This window comes from Columba livia, chromosome 1 (assembly GCF_036013475.1).
Source record: "Columba livia isolate bColLiv1 breed racing homer chromosome 1, bColLiv1.pat.W.v2, whole genome shotgun sequence".
NCBI classification, from domain to species: Eukaryota; Metazoa; Chordata; class Aves; order Columbiformes; family Columbidae; genus Columba; species Columba livia.
Window position 1 is genome coordinate 68,886,814 of NC_088602.1, and position 16,903 is coordinate 68,903,716.

Below are 16,903 nucleotides of genomic sequence, written 5' to 3' on the forward strand. Positions count from 1 at the left end.
GAGGCTGAAAAAAATACAACTGATGCAATGGTGTCTGTGTGTAACAGCAGTACTTGTTCCCCTTCTTTCAAAGTGCTTTGGAGTCATCAGGTATCACAGTCAACACCTTAATTATTCAAACTAAAAATTAAATTGTTAACATCTCCATGATGTTTTTAATCTTACCATACTGTTTGGAATGCATGTTCTGAAATGCTGGTGAAATATTTTCTAGTCAAAATGGCAAGTTTACAATCTCTGACCATATTAAAGATGTTATTAATAAAAAATGTACTACTGGATTTGAAAATTGTCAGTATTCAGATGATCAATTTCTTTTGGATACAGTTGGAACCAGACAATGCTACATTACAACCCAATGAAATCTAGTACCTATTCCAATAAAAAAAGGACAACAAGAATGATTAATGATTGCAAATTTATTACATGGAACAGCAAATTCCAGACAACTGAGTCACATAATAGACAGCCAGTGCAATGGGGAGTCTCTTTTCTATATGTAAACCAAGTCATCAAGCTGGTAAATCGACCCAGGAACTTCAAATTCCATGATGTTCTGAAACAAATTAACAGAGTGTCATATTTTATGTTGAAATGTTGAAATAATATTACTTAGTATTCAGTTCTATATGTCTTGTCCTTCTCAAAAGTTAGGAAGGCAATAGCTTCAAATTCTAGCACCAGATGATTAAGATGAATTAAAGTCTGAAAGTTTGGATAAGGGCTCAGATCTGTTATTTGTACTGAAACACAAATCCTCCTTCACACAGTACTCCTCTCCCCACCACGTCCTAACCCCACCATCCTCCTTTTAGAGGTATGGAGGCATGGAGTGCATCTTCCAGCCAGGCTGGCTCAGGGGGCTGAGCTGGAGATAAAATCTACTACTGTATGTAAACCCAGGGCATGATTATAGAGTAGTGGCTTCTACACCAGCACTTTCATGAGAACTGGTTGATAGCCCAGCAATGCTGCTAACACTGGAGTATTCTGCATAGGGTACTTTGATGCAAGTTTATTGTAATTGGTTTTGAACTGTTTTGCCCAAAAGCTATAGGGACTCTCTACCCATTTGGCTTATCTCAGTAGTTATCAGCTCATGCTTCCAGTTACTCTGAACAAATCTGGGCAGCACTACCTGTTCCTACATGCAAAACATCTCCCACGCACGTGCGCACCTAACAACACAAGAACAGCTGCACTGGCTAAAACCAAAGATCCATCTAGTTCCTTATCTTCCTTTCATCCATGACAAACAATGTATTCCCAGAGCAGTGATGCTGCCCTGCAACACTCTTCCAAGTCTTTGGTTCCTTTCTTCCCAAAATTGTTTGATCCTGAATATACAAAGTACAACAAAGGTATTCTTTGTGTGTGTTTTCTTTGCAGTTTTCCTTTCCTATCTTCCTGGCCTGTTCCAGAACAAAACAAAATAAGTCAAATAAAACACAACCCTTCCAGAGAACAGGTGGGAATAATTCTTATATCGCAAACACAAAATGGTGACCTTTTATTTTGAGGTAGAAGATTGGAAAAAGGAGGGCACACGTACATTTACTGTCTTGTCCATTTCCCACTGAAGCTCACTAAGATCTTTAATAGACACTTTCAAAGATGGATAAGTGCTAGGTGATGTTATTAGATTTCACTGTCTTGCATCCTTACATCTCCACCCCTGCTCTTCCTGCTTAATGCTTACCTCAAGTGAGGTCCCTAGTTCTAATGTAAGAGTGACTCCCACCTGCATGCAGAGATCTGTTTTAGTGGGCTTTTACGTGACATTAGGTGACTGAAGGTCTCTCAGAGGAGAGAGGAGTTCATGTGAAGAAGCAGGCTAGCTTTTGTGTTCCAAGTGCAACTTACACCCTCTGTTTTTAAACTTTGTCATTTCTGTACCATTTCTATCATTTTGCAGAGGATGAAAGCTCCTCCTTACTGAACCTTAAAGAGGGAAGAAAACAATCGTTTCATCAAAAAAGTACGAAGCAGGTCTCTCAGACTGAAGAAAAGCATTTCTGCCCAGACACCTCCCAATGACCATATGAAACATCCAAGTAGGTATTTAGGTTTGTGTTATGTTTGCAATACTTCTCAGTAACTCCTTCTGTTATGAGGATCATCATTATTGAAAAAAATAAAACAAATTCTTGCCGCTTTTGGATGCCTACTTACCACCATTTTCAATAGTTCTTCCATTTCGAGGCTGAAAAATATAATAATTATATCGTTGTACAGAAGTATTAGATGCCAAATTTATAAGCACATCTAAATAACCTCCCATCTTGCAGGCAGAGTATATAAGAAGGCTGCAGTAAGATTTCCTTTGAAGGGAAAACATACCAAATACCAGGGGACCCACAGAAGGTGTGGTTTGCCTTTGAGTCTGAGAAACACTCACTCAGCCTCTGTCCAAACAGCTGAACAGTCTGGCTTTAATTATTCTCATTATGGGCCTTGGTCCTAATTCATTGAGGTACTAAGTACATGCCTAATAAAGAGCAGATAAATACTAGCACCAAAAGTACCTGTCTGGACACACCTGAAGTGAGCTAAAATGTAAATGACATCTGAATTTGAACTCTGGTTAGTTGCCATGACCTACTTTATAACTTTTTTTTTTTTTAATGTGTTGAAGATATTCCCAAAAACTAGTTTGGTGTTAATTATAGTGTGTCTAAACCAGCATATTCCACATTACACCATACCATAGTTCAGCAAGCCAGCAGGTAAAAAAAAAAAAATCATAAGAAATGATGATGTCCATCATTTTGCTTTGGCTTTTCACCCCAATATGAAGTGTGCCATGCCTTAGTGGTCTGACCTTTCAGACCAAGTGGACATTCAGCTAATGCACATGTTTTATCTGATGAATTTAGCATCGGTGCACCTTGGCAGTCTCAAAGATCCAAGCCATGTGCTACTTTGGTCTGTAGAGAATCTGGCTCAAGATAAAACATTTGCAGGGTCACCTCTTCAAATAAAAAATGTTTAATACATTACTACCCCAGATCTCATTATCTTGTAGTCTTTTAGTTGAACCAGAGTTTTTAAGCAAATAGCTCCCTAAGCTTTCAAGCAAGAGATATTTGGCCTTTACTCAAAACAAGTGCAGCAAGAATTTGTAAAGGCAAACAGTTGCTTGTCTGTGGATATAACATCGTTTGTGACTCAGAATCTTTAAAAAGTAAGAGATTCAGATACCCTGAAAAGGAAGAAAGGCCGTCCCAGAGTCCCTTTTCTATCCTGTAAAATAAAACACAAAGCTTTAACAAAATGCTTTAAACTCAGTTCCATAGATCTGTTGACAAGTTTCAGTGTCATTCCACCAGAATATCAATAATTCAAGGCCTTTTTCAGCAGCATGCAAATGAGATGTTGATAGTCCCCAATGCCCATTCATCTGGAATGCTGATTAAAATTAATAGCCAAAGGGCATTGTCAAGAACTATCCATTCTGTCTAGTGTAAATATACTAAATTACCATAATTAAAGATTCGAAGGCTTTAGAAAAGGTATAAAAGAAAGCTTTACACATGGTGGATTGCTTTGCAGAAGCAGGGTCAGCACAGCTCTCGTTACACCCATTGAAAAACACAGTGACTTTAAAAAAGCAGCAAAAGAAACAGGGAGAGGGCGATACTTCCCTGTCCAATGCTACCTGTTTGACTTCACATTTACATACCTTCTTTGTAAACTTTGCAGTAGCAATCTGTGATCCCTGCAAGTGGACAGTGTAAGTTAATGAAGATGCAGTCGTTTCTTTGGTTTGTTACGGTAACCCCTCCGTCATTGATGAGGTTGTTCCACTCCATGTGGGAAGGGAGAGAACATTACACATATCACAGACAGACACAAGAACAGCAGCAAACAGATCTTTTTGAAGATTGGTTTTAAATCTTGCCTTAACCAATGTTGCCGCGTTCATTACCAGCACTCAACACATGTCTGTACAGTGAATCACAGCTGTGTTCTGGGAGGTGAAACAGAACTCCACCTGGACTGAATGTAGCAGCTTCATTTCTCAGGCTTGAATTAGAATCACAGGTTCATTTTGGCTGGAAGAGAACCTCAAATTTATCGAGTCCAACCATTAACATAACACTGGCACTAAACCATGTCCCTAAGAACCTCATGTCTTTAACACCTCCAGGGATGGTGACTCCACCACTTCCCTGGGCAGCCTGTTCCAATGCCTGACAACCCTTTCTGGGAAGAAATTTTTCCTAATAACCAATCTAAACCTCCCCTGGCGCAACTTGAGGCCATTTCCTCTCATACTATCACTTGCTACTTGGCAGAAGAGACCAACACCCTCCATGCTACAACCTCCTTTCAGGCAATTGCAGAGAGCGATAAGGTCTCTCCCCAGCCTCCTTTTCTCCAGACTAAACAGCCCCAGTTCCCTCAGCTGCTCCTCATCAGACTTGTGCTCCAGACCCCTCACCAGCTTTGTTGCCTTTCTCTGCACTCGCTCCAGCACCTCAGTGTCTTTCTTGTAGTGAGGGGCCCAAAACTGAACACAGGATTCAAGTACAGTAGTACAGTCACTCTCCAGTCCTGCTGGCCACACTATTCCTGATACAAGCCAGGATGCTGCTGGCCTTCTTGGACACTTGTGCACACTGCTGGCTCATGTTCAGCCAGCTGTCAATCAACACCCCCCCCATCTGCCAGGCAGCTTTCCAGCCACTCTTCCCTGAGCCTGTAGTGCTGCCTGGGGTTGTTGTGACCCAAGTGCAGGACCCAGCACTTGGTGTTCTTGCAGTTGTAACTGCAGAATTGTTGAATTGTATGGATAGCTCTTACCTTGTTAAAATGTGGCTGCTCTCCACCTTTCAGACTGCCCTTGGTTTTCACTCAGACATGATCGCTGGTTTTAAGTCTTCCCCTGCACCCTTTAATCTTCAGAGAAATTGCTCATTTTTCTACTCAAAGCCCTGAACCTGCAGTCTGGTACATCTCATTTTGGAGCTCTCCTGCCTATGGCACGGCTGCCTGGCTGCATGATCCCAGCTGTGACAGCCACAGTCACACCAGTGAAAGGGTTTAGTTACCTGGGGTGGGCTTGAAAAACCAGTACATATAATGAGCAAGGATGTGAAGACAGGGGAGAAGAACACAGGAAAAGTATGTGGATGGGAAACTGGGGAGGAGGAATTTAAAAAAACAAAAACAAAAAACATATATATATATATACACAAACAAGAAGGAGGGAATCAGGATTCAGGATGAGGATTTCCTTTTGTTAAACTGTTCTTGGTTCAAGCCTCAAGGCAATGATTCATAGAGCAACTGGCATCAATTTACAGGGCTCTGAAATTCTATGGAAGAAAAAAGTGCTTGCTCAGTCAAGGTGCTTTAAAGGATGCAAAGGAAGAGACTGCAAGAAGATACTGTGAATGCTAGTTTTGTTCCAAGATGATTATTACATACCAATCATGGACAGACTGACTCATGGCTTAGCCTGCAGTTTCAAATATCCTAGCTAATTCATAGCAGATTAGAGTTTACTATGTGAAAAACTGAGCTTCTAAACAGTGTGTTGGCTCGACTTTAGGGTGGAAATTTCAAACTCTCATGGAGGTGATTGCAATGTAGCTGGGTTTAGGTATACAGTTATTTTTGATAACTTTGAAAGTGCCATATGCCAGATTTACCCAAAGATTAGACATTGAAACAAAACAGTCTGTTAGCTCTCCCAAAAGATTTTGTGTTCCCCAGATGGAGTTCAAGTCACATTAATGCTACAGCTGCCACTGACTTTGCCTTTCATAGTGCTGAGGCATCACTCTTCTTGAAACACCATCTACCTTCTCTATGTAATCCACAACTCTGACTGAATTATTTTTTTTTGAATCCACACAAATATGGGATCATGCAGCAAGTTGAAGTCCAGCTGAAATCAGTATGATTTTGTAAGTGTTTCATTGGGTGCACTACATAAAAATTCATGTTTGTAGTGTCTTCTCCAGATTCCTGATGGACTGAGAATGTACAGCTTCATGTTATAAGAGATTTGACCAGCTGGGTAAAAATCTGTACCTTTTGCATAGCTCTTTTTTCCATTTCTCACATTTAGATTTGATCTACCACTTAATGAGACCACACCAAGAAATATTATAGATGTGTCTATTAGTTACATCTCTTGAAAGGATTCTGTATGAGATCCAGCTCCCAAGCTCGAGGACACATAAGAGAGGGTGAATTTTTTTGAAAGTTAGTGACTAAAATAGTAACCAGGAACAGGGCTCCATTCAAAGTTACCTGATGATCCTGGATATCCCCTCATTAGCTAAGCTGCAGAAGTAGAAGACTCAATACTGAACTCAAAGCATTCATTAGACATTTAAGACTGAAGTACTAGACTTTTTTATACTATTATCTTCTGTATTGTAGAATTTTATTCGAAAGTAGAATTGGAAAGTATGCTTGGAATTACAATAAGCTAAAGACACTAACAAGATTAGATATTGAAATACATGTCAAAATGCTTTCTATTATTGTCTTGAGGGCTCTACTCATTATTTGAAAAAACAGAGGACTCAAAACCTCCACATTTTTAACATACCCAAGGACTGAGTGAGTTTTATGGGAAAGGCTCTTAATAAAATGATGATAATAAAAAAGTGATATAAGTGAGAGCTGGCATTGAGCTAGGTCCTAATATGACTGCACCAATGAGGAAGAGCTTTAATCTACTTAATCTTTTGGACCTGACTGAGAAATACAAAACAAAAACCCAAGATCAAGTAGAGTATTAAAACCAGTAAATCAACTAATATGCCTTCATGTTTAGCATTAAGTATGCTGTTGATCCAAAGTTGCATATATTTTTAGTATATATAACCGTGCCTTATTCAAAAGTGAGGGTCAAGTTAAAACATTGGCTCCAGGTGTAAGTGGACGTTTTGGTTCTTGAACTCTGAATTGGTGAAAAACAGCGAATTCATATATAATTTAATGGAGTTAAGAATTACATGCAAGTTACTAAGGAGAAGAAAAAAAATCTTTTACGCACTCTTAGATTTCCTAAACCATGATGATATTGCATTATACATTATTGTTTGGAGACAAGTATCAAGAAGTTGGTTCTGGAGAGGCTGCTTTTTTAAGTTTAAGGAGGGAGGGGATGTTGTGAAGTAAAACAAGCAATTACACCTTACCTCATTTGTACGCATGCTGTTGAATATGGAATAACAAAGATCCAAAACAGTGCTGGAGATCTGCAATACCAAACAATACTTCAATACATTTACTGAGACCATGTGTTATACATGGTTTGGCAGAGAACAGCTTGATCTTGATCCGAGCACAAGGTAAATTGAACACGGTTCCACTAAAACCACTCAGAGCCAGGCAAGACTTACTGAAGTTATTATGAGTTGAAAAACTAGGATTTTGTATGAGCAGCATACACACTGTACTACTAATGACTACAATATAGTCTTGTGCTTTAAAAAGACCTAAAGCAGCAGCTTACATTTAAAATACATTTTCCTCTACTAAGTGTTCTACAAATAGGTTTGGGTTTTGGCATATTTATCTACATTCAATTTCATCTATAAGCGTTTCAGTCCATCACTACTATAATCTTCAACCATATGCTGAAATATACTGTCCCATACTCCCTACCACAGGACATGCAATCACATAGACAAGAAACATCCACAGCTCCAAAGGAAGTAAAATGTAAGGCACCTGAACAACTACCTCTGGGAACACCACAAACAAAACAAAAACCCACAAACAAACAAACAAAATAAACACACCAGCACAAAATGCGGAAAATTTCCAGATAATTGGTGATCCTACAAAGATTTTTGTCTCCCCTTTGAAAACGAAAATGACACCTGGGCTCAGTATCAAATGCGGTGGGGCTGCTCTTCCAAAGTTACTCAGTAGTCTGAAATGTTTGCGAGCCCTGGGACAGAGGCGCAACAGCAGAAAGGAGCTGTGAAACCTCCCTCTCACTCCTCTCTCCTCTGACCACCATCCACCCACCACTGCAGAGCAGGGACCACACAGCACCCTGCCTGTAGCTCTTATGCTTCTTGCTTCAGTGCTCGCTACCACTGTGATGGCAAGAAAAGCACATTTTTTTTCTTTCTCTAGGTCTGAATTACCTCTGCAAAGAGGAAAGCGCACACACCAGCACACTTGCTCTGCTCTCTAGAGCTGCTGGCTCTCTGGGGGAGGCTCTGCCGCCTGTAGCCACTGATGCTGAGGGTTACACGGGGCAATTAGTATGTCTGAAAGAGAGCCCCGGCATATCAAACAGATTATCAAAGTCAGTTTACCTGGGGTTGATTAGATAGTTCCATCCACTGACTGAAACACAGCGCCAGTTGCTTTGAAAAGTAAAGATTAGACATTAACAGTGGGTCTTTCATACGCTGAAAGCTGCCTTTTACCTCAGGGAGTCAGGCTGGTTATTAGCCCGCCCGGCTTTTGCTGACCCAGGTACCCGGCTGTGCATCCAGCTGCACATCACACTTCTGCCCCTACCCGTCCAACCTACCTGCCCGGGTAGCAAAGGGCTTCAGCCTCCCTACTCTCTTTACCACCCACCCCAGGCATTTCAGGACATATTTCCACTCGGTTGCCAATTTCCTACCGCAATTGCCCGCCACGGGTGAGGCTCATTTCTCAAATCCCTCGGCCAGCCCGGGCTGGACCGGCTCTCCCCGGCACCTCCATCGCATCGGACGGGCTGGCGGGGAAGGCGAAGACGGCCAGACGAAGGCAAAAACGGACGTACCTGGCTTTTGGGCAGGTCCACGCCGTCCCTGGAGCGCGAGTAAGGCTGAGGGAACCCTGCGGGGACAAGGCGGGGAGAAAGGGGACACGGCTGTGCGGAGCTGCCGCGGAGCCCAGCCCCGACGGCGCCCCTCGATGGGAGACGACCCTTTGCAAAGTTTGGGGGATTCGCTCGTGTCCCGTTCCCCCCCCACCCCGCACCACACACACAGGGGGCGGGACGTACCTGAGCCCCGCGGGAGGGCGCAGAGGCAGCATGCGGCGAGCAGCCAGGGCAGGGCGGGCGGGGGCATGGCGGGGCGGCAGCGAGCGGACAGACGGACGGGCGGGCGGACCGGAGCCGCCTTTATGGAGCCGCGCCGAGCCCGGGCCGCTGCCGAGCCAATGGGCGCCGGGGCGGCCCCGCTGCCGCTCCCGCTGCCGGGTACGGCGCCCCCCGCCGCCCCCCCTGGCCCAGCCCGGCGTGACCGAGAACGCCCGGCTGGCGGGAGAGCCCGCGGGAGGCTCCCGGGGTCCTGCATAGAATGTCCTGAGTTGGAAGGGACCCACAAGGATCATCGTGACCAACTCCTGTACCTGCATACGACAACCCCACAGTTCACACCATGTGTCTGAGGGCTTTGGGCACCTCGTCCTCTCCGACCTTTGAGAACCTTCATCAAAGCTGGTTTTCCAGAAGAGGTGACGGAAAGGAAGGAGGGAAGGAAGAAGGAAAGAAGAGGCTTTGCAAGAAGGGACGGAGCTGCTGGGATTTTCGTTTTAAACAGAAAATTCAGTTTTGTTGTAGGACTTACTGAGACTTTGGAAAATATTTCTCCTCGTGGCAGCTTGGGAAATAAACGTTTGCCTTCTAATTAGAAGGAATGTGAAGTTTCATATTGAACAAGTCCCAGCTCATCTTACTACATGTTCCTGTGAAATAAGGAAAACCATCCATCTCTTATTTCATTCCATAGTAGGTATGGTTGTAGACAAGACACAGATCTGGCCGTAACACAAAAGGTGATTCTCTATTCTTCCTTATTTAATAATTGGGTTTGACTTTGGAAAATCCTTCCCAGTTTTCTCTGGGCTAGTTCTGAGGGCAGTGCTTTCTAATCACATCTGAGACAGAGAAAGGCAGAGTGCCTTTAACCTCTTTTTATAGTCTTTGGGCTTGCTGAAGCAAATACATATCCAGTTGTCCAACTTCTCACATATGTAGTAGATATTTTTCAGAGGGAATGCCTCCATGTGGGATATAAGACATAAAAAGCTGCAGAAGGCATGGCTGTCACAGCAGCCCACCTCATCTCATAATGTCCCTAGATGGCTGTGCTGTGCACTAAAAGGATGATGGCAGGACTGTTCCTGATGGGAGCATCTCAGAGCAGCCAGAGAGGAGACGCACCAGAGGAGACGAAGCAGACTTCATGTGTGACTTCATCAGCTCTGCAACTGTGTGTCCTGAGCACGTAAAGAGGCACAGGAGTGGCTGAGTGACCCCAGCACCATTAGTTCACCCTTTGTTCCTTCCCCTGGGAGAGGTGGCCGGCCACATCACATCCCTTTGGGTGCAATAATCTGAGCAGGGGCTGTCAGGAGAGGTCAGACGCTGCTGTAGCAGACACCCAGCTGTCAGCTGCTCACCCGTCTTGACTGGAAATGGGAGTTTCGAGACAGGGTAGTATTCAAAGAGATTATTCTCTCTGACTGCAGCATTTTTACTATTTGTGGGAGCTAAAGCAGATTGCAGTGCGTTTTGTGATTATGGTTTCTCACAGCAGATCCTTCCAGGCTTTGAGTAATTAGGAGATATGGGGTTCCAGGAAGCCTGCACCCCTTTTCTGCAGTGACCCTGCTTTCTGTCCAAGCCCACGCAGTCCTGGAGTGAAGGGACTCCCTGTGTTTGTTAAATTTTCTCAGAAAAGAAGGGTGGGTTTTTATTTTTGAGGGCAGCAACAAACAGGTGTCTACTTGGTGTAATGTCATTTATGCCCAAGTGGTCACAGAAATGCGAAAGCAGAGCCCCACTAGCGTGAGCTGGGCCCTTCAGAGGCAGACAAATAAAGACACTCTGAAGGATTACGCAATTTCATATGAACTATCTTTCTGTCTTTTGACACTTTAACCAAACTGAAAATTATTGCCCATCAACATTGTTTCTGTTGCTATGCTTATCACGGATTTTGTATCCCAATCTCTCCCATGCTACAGAAACATGGGATCTTAGAGCAGTTCTAGATTCAGCATTACTATATTTTTGAATACTAGCACATTTGATACTACTACTTTTAAATACTAATTATTTGCTACATTTTAGAATAGAATACTATTAAATGGCTCCCAAGTTGCTAGAGATTATTCACAGTAATGGGACATGGTTCTCAGGTTTTTCCTGCCTGGTAAGAAGGGCAGAGTCTACTGCGTCCTTCCTCAGTCTGCCATTATCAGCCTAAAATCCCGCTTGTGTCCCACACAAGCTCTTAAATAATAGCCCCTTTCAAAGTATTTACCTATGTCTGAGTTTAGGAGAGTGAATTTTTTGCAATAGCACAGGGAAAGGGGTGTGTGACCATGCTGGGTGGGTAAAACCTACCCATTATGAAGTAAAACAGAGGATGATGCCTGAACCTTTCTTTCCTCTTTCTCATGCCAATGCAGGATCCACTACCTTATTGTACCCTTTCCCACTGAGTACCCTGAATGTACCCTGTGCCTTCCTTCAGCAAATTTTGCCTACATTTTTGTCTCATGAAGCCTATGGAGTTACTAATTTGCTTCAAGTGAAGTTTATACTTAGAGATGAACTAAAAATTGTCATACAGGTTCCATTAAAAATATCAGTACAACTTATTACTAAACTGAAAATAGTATTTTGCCATTGACTGTGCAGTATGAGGGAAGAATGGGGGAAACTGTTTAAAAGTAAAATTTTAAATAGCCCAATGTCACATATTACGAACACATCCTCCTTCCTTAAATCAGAATTTTCCTCTGCTGCTGTACTTTTCATTTCATAGGTGTTAGATAATGTGCAGCTCTGCCAATGGATCTATCAGCACCAAGCCACATTAATGAGCCATACTTTTGCTGCACAAGTGAAATTTCTGCTTTAAGGTCTTGTGTGCAGAGAGATAAATAAGTTAAGAGTTTCAGTGCCCATAGTTATTCACAAATGAGTTAAAAATGAAGCTTTGGTGGGGGGGTCAATGAGAAACAAGAGGATTTTTTGTGGTGAGTCAGGAGGCTTGGCTTATATTTAGCAACAGCAATATTACGGCACCCATAATTTTAGATTAAAACATGCTGTGATTGCTAAATGAAGAATAAAAAGAAAAAAAAAAAAAAAAAAGGGTTCAACAGGCATAAGAGTGAAGGGCTGGCTTCCTTTTTGTAAATGATCCCTGCAGTGAAATCAGCAGGTAATCACAGGCAGCGAGGACAAAGTAGGCAAAACGTTACCACTGTGCAGTCCCTCAGTGCATCCCAACCAGCTGCTTCTGCTCCTGCATACACCTCACTGTCTTCAGCTCCACAGTGCTGGGTGTAAAGCCTTACCCTGCTCTGACAGCGTTCTGTACCTAACCCACCATCCCTTTGGAAGGATGAGAAAAGCTGCTGAAGTTAGAGAGTTTTTATGAGGCAAACCTGCCATAAATTCTGCTCACCTTGTATTAAATATGGCAGTGCCTGTTTATGCTGAATCCTAGGCTGGTTCACTGTGGTTTTGGTTAACATGCATTTACCTTTCCAGTCCAAATGATGAGAGCTTGCTTCATTTTTTGTTTCTACATGGGCAAGGATCCACTCAGCACTCAGAGCTGCGGTCTCAGACCTTGCTCTCATCAGCACACACTGGCCATTGTATTTCTTGTGTTAAAAAAAGACTGTGGAAAAAAAAATCATACTTCTGTAAAATAGACTTCTCGTCTATTTTTAGTATAGGTGTTGATTTGGTTGTCAGAATGCCAAGTAAGTACAGAATAGTTAATTTTATTTTTTGTTTGTGGTTGGATGGCTACACTTTACAGATACAAGGCTATTGCCTTAAAGTTCAATAGGGCAGCAAGTAAATATGTAAAGGGGATTGGTAAAAGCATGCCTCATCCACCTGGAGTTCAAAGAGGCTAACCAAGAGCATTCAAATGGAGGAGAGGTGCTTATGAAGAAGTTGTGGAAGTAGACCAGGGATCTGGACATTTCCATTCTTTCAGATAGTTTCTTGGCTAATTTCTTTTATAAACGTGATTTTATGTCTCCTGAGTTCAGACAGAGAAGTGGAAATTCCTCTGAAATGAAGCAATTTACACTTGTCTGTTGGTACTGTATGGAAACAGTACTGTGGCAATGGGCTATATTGGGGTATACTGGGGTGAAAGATCATCACAATTAGTATGCTTTGAGTTATTGGAAAAGATCTTCAATCCGGGAGTTTCACTTGGCTTGATTTTATTTGTTGCTTCCACAGTAAGACAGGGAAGAAGGATGCTGTTCTGCTTAGGCAACCTGTGGGATAACTCAATTAGTTTCTATGGTTGAGCTTTCATCAAGGATTTATCTGGAACGATTTGTTCCTGACTCCTTAGCTTGTGCCTTATCAGAAATTTCCAGGTGGTCCCCCAGTCAAATAATGAAGTGGCTGACATATACTTAGCAGCTGAACAGATCTGATTTTAATAGCTGACACTCATTCATGCTCCTAGATCTGAATGATTTCATTTGTAGCTTTAATTTTCTTCGAGTATAGTTATAGGTAAAATCATAATTTTGTGGTTATAGAAGTATTACCACAGTCTGTGGTAATGGATACCTTACACTGATTATTAAAGTAAATATATATACCATACATCTCAGATTTCTGGCAAATACTCAAATCCTAAGTCTTCATTAGTGTATGTGAAGAGAATATGGAAGACTATGTTAAAAAAATAAGTTTGTCTCACCAAGAGTTGGCTACAGGGAGAACCAATACCAGACTATTTTTACTAACCGACCAGGTTTCCTCAGCCACCACTCTAAACCCACCAGGCAGAGAGAAGGAACTGCCAGACAACATTAATCCACTTCAGTATCACATAAGCCAGCAACCCTCTGTTGGTGATATTGCTCATCGTCTGCCTGAGTTTAAGACCACGCACAGAAATAACCCTTCTAGGAAGCTGCCTGTGTAAATAACTGGGAACTCAGGCCTCTGGACACTCCAGGTTATGCATCTGTCACCATGTGAGGAGCCAGGAGTTTAACACTAAGCTTTGCTTCCCTTAGCCATATTCAGCAGCACTTACTCCTGTCAGAGATCTGAGTTGAATGTCATTCAAAATCAGTAAGTACTCAAATTCTGTCACTTACAATTATTTCTGAAGATACTTGTATTTTTGCTGTTAAGTAATTTGACTCATTTAATAGGAAAGCAGTTAATTTTTTCACTCTGTTTGAGGTCAAATGTATTTAGGCAGAATTTTACTGGCATTGAAAATGAACTGATTGCTTCCCTGACATGTTACATTTCATCTGAATGAACTCTTCTGTGTCTTCTGACTCCTGATATCTGGAAGACTTGTGCTAACTTTCATTCTCCCCTTTGGCTTAAATGGTTATGCCTAGACACTCATTGGCCTGAGTATTTTCTTCTCTCATTAGGTTACATTACTCTGTAATTGCTTTACTGTAGCAAAAAGCAAAACCTTTTCAGCTTTTAAATTATATTATCAGCCTGAAAATACTGGAACTATAAGATGCATGGAAATGGCCGCTCCCGAGTCTAGCCATCAGACTAGACTGGCAAACAACAATGAAGTAAGAGCAATTAATACTAAGTCTGTTTGTACTATTTGGATTAGGGTCCAAAAGAGCCTCTAGGTAGTGATGCCTCCCCTACAGCCTCTATTGAGAAATGCATTTCACCCCTGAGGGGCATTTTTGGACACACCTGAGTCCCAGAGTCCTTCGTGCCCAGAGTATATCTGACCCATTCCCTAAGGCAGATCGCAAAAGATGTGCCAGGTTTGTCTGTGAGCAGCTGCCCAGAAGAGTCACTGGCAAACAAAAGGCAGGCTTTCCTTCCGAAGGGACTCTCCATTTCACAGCTGAATGTCTTTCTAAAGCTTTTAATCTCCACAAATAAATTTGAATGACATTTTAAAAATTGTCCTTTCCCAAAGGTCTGTTTGCAGAAGCACAGAAGCGTTTTTAGACACAGAATTAAGAACTCTGTCCTACAGACTTTGGCTCCATTAACACCCTATTTACTCATTATCTTCTTGAGTTTCATTGTTCCATGTAGGCCAAACCTCTAACTGAGAGGGTTCTACCTGCTCAGGGGAGGACCCTGTGCCTCCAGGAACTCCAGACCACCTGAACGAGCCCTTCTGCTCACGTTGGTCTCTGCTCTGGAGACAGTGTGTTGCTGAGCCACTGTTGAGCTCAACAGGGACCAAAGTTTCCAGTCAAACATCCAGAGCCAGTGTTGGAAATAAATGTCTAGAAAATGAATTCTTCTAATATGATGCAGCAGCTAGACAAGTGAGAGAGAATGATAGTGCGGTGACAGGAATACAGTCATTTTGTAAGCTCCTACTCCCTATCTGCATTTACTTTGTCTTCTTTATTATTTATTGACAGGAAAATGTTGTGTGTGGGATTGCTCTTGTGGATCACCCTTGGCAAAACGGCCTGGTAAGACAGGAATGTGAATGTCAACAGCATACATGAGAGAGACTGTCTGAGAGGACATTTGCCCAAACTGGTCCTGCTGAAGAGGAAGAGGACTTAACAGCAACCAGGGAAATGGAGTCTTTTGAAAAGAAGTACAAAAGATGCACCCAAACTTGTAACAGAAGGACGGGAACAGAGCAGGGTTTGGCAGTGCCAGGCCTGGCCCCACAGCACCACGGCCCCTGCCCAGCATGGAGGGAGCAGCACCCACAAAGGATGGGGGACACAGACAGCATGCAGAGGGCTGACCTGGTGGGTGCAATACAGAGGGACCCTGCACCTGTGTCCCCATGGGGCTTCCTTGTCAGCATGGGTGGTATCAGGGGGTGTCAGGAGCAGTGCGGGGTCACATACAGCCAGAGCAGATACATCCCACAAAGGAGAGGTGGGCAAGGAGGGGAGCCCCACGTCCAGGGGAAGAGGTGGGCACTTGCCTCTCCTCCCTGTGTGGGATTTGAACTTTGGGGAATTAGCTGTAGAAGACTGTTCTAAAATTTGTAGGAGTTCAGTAACAATTTTTGAGTGTCTAGTGTTGTGGTCTTTAATATATTATTCACCAATTGCTGACTAATTATGTACTGTTAATAAATCAATAAACCTCTTCAACCCTGATTCAGTTTAAACTCTGAGCAGGTTTTCCCTGTGATATTTATGCACCTGGATGTCCCTCGATGCTAGCAACACTGTGCATGAAAATGCAATAAAATGAGCAGGTTTTTTTTCCCTTTTATAGTGATGTCTCTTGAGAATGCATCTTGTCTGTCTTAAACGGCAACTGCTGCACTTTCTGCTGGCACAGAAGGCCCTGAAATAAAGAAGGAATTATTCCAAAGCCAAGAAAGAAAGGGAAAAATTTGAGAGAGAAGAAGCATGAGGTGAGGGAAATAATGACACAGGAGGGAACAGAGAGCTAGGTCTCTCAGAGTGACTATCCACAGAGAAAACCAAGCTTTGACTCAGTAGAGGAGGGCTCTAACCCTCACATTCTGTCAAATGCAGTACCTGCCGGTCTTGGCCCTACCACCAGAAACAAGCAGAGGCTGGAACCCCTCTGGCATTCTTGTCTGTATGCAACTGGAGAAGACAGACTTTCCTTCACTGTATAATTTGCTGTGAGACACCACACTTAAAAACAAGCAGAGTGCTTATGGTTTTTACCTGGAAATAAAGAAGGAAAAAGCAAAATTCAAAAAGAAAACAAGCAGCCACACCAACGGTAATGTCAGCCACCTTCTCCTAAGTACATCTCACTGGGGAAAGGTTTTAGCAGAGATGACCTTTTGGGACTGCATCGCATCACTTGTCAATATAAAACGATATGGTGCAATAACTGGTGAATCTTGTTCAGTTTATCACTATTAACCTCAAAGACTTGAGATGGCTAGAGGTATGTGACCCTCACGAAGTCATATGTAACTGGAGATCATGTTGTGTTAATTTAGTTGGATGA

At 42.7% G+C, this 16,903-nt stretch overlaps 1 protein-coding gene across 5 annotated transcripts; it reads right to left on the reverse strand.

Annotated features, from left to right (window-relative positions):
- Window positions 1-404: 404 nt before the first annotated feature.
- Window positions 405-9,500, reverse strand: NMS (neuromedin S). 5 transcript variants are annotated; one of them, XR_010472239.1, is made up of 8 exons: window positions 8,984-9,447; window positions 8,759-8,814; window positions 8,298-8,348; window positions 7,164-7,223; window positions 3,683-3,806; window positions 3,202-3,243; window positions 2,173-2,203; window positions 405-556 (listed from the first exon to the last, which is right to left on the reverse strand). XR_010472239.1 is itself a non-coding variant. In XM_021290597.2 (8 exons), exons 1-8 carry the CDS (start codon window positions 9,048-9,050, stop codon window positions 540-542), a joined length of 360 nt encoding a protein of 119 aa, XP_021146272.2. In that variant the 5' UTR covers window positions 9,051-9,222; the 3' UTR covers window positions 405-539. The 5 variants fall into 5 exon arrangements, 3 of the variants coding, with proteins under 3 accessions (XP_021146272.2, XP_064917392.1, XP_064917384.1); XM_021290597.2 differs by having other exon boundaries at window positions 3,683-3,718; window positions 8,984-9,222; XR_010472240.1 differs by lacking the exon at window positions 8,298-8,348 and having other exon boundaries at window positions 8,984-9,500.
- Window positions 9,501-16,903: the final 7,403 nt, after the last annotated feature.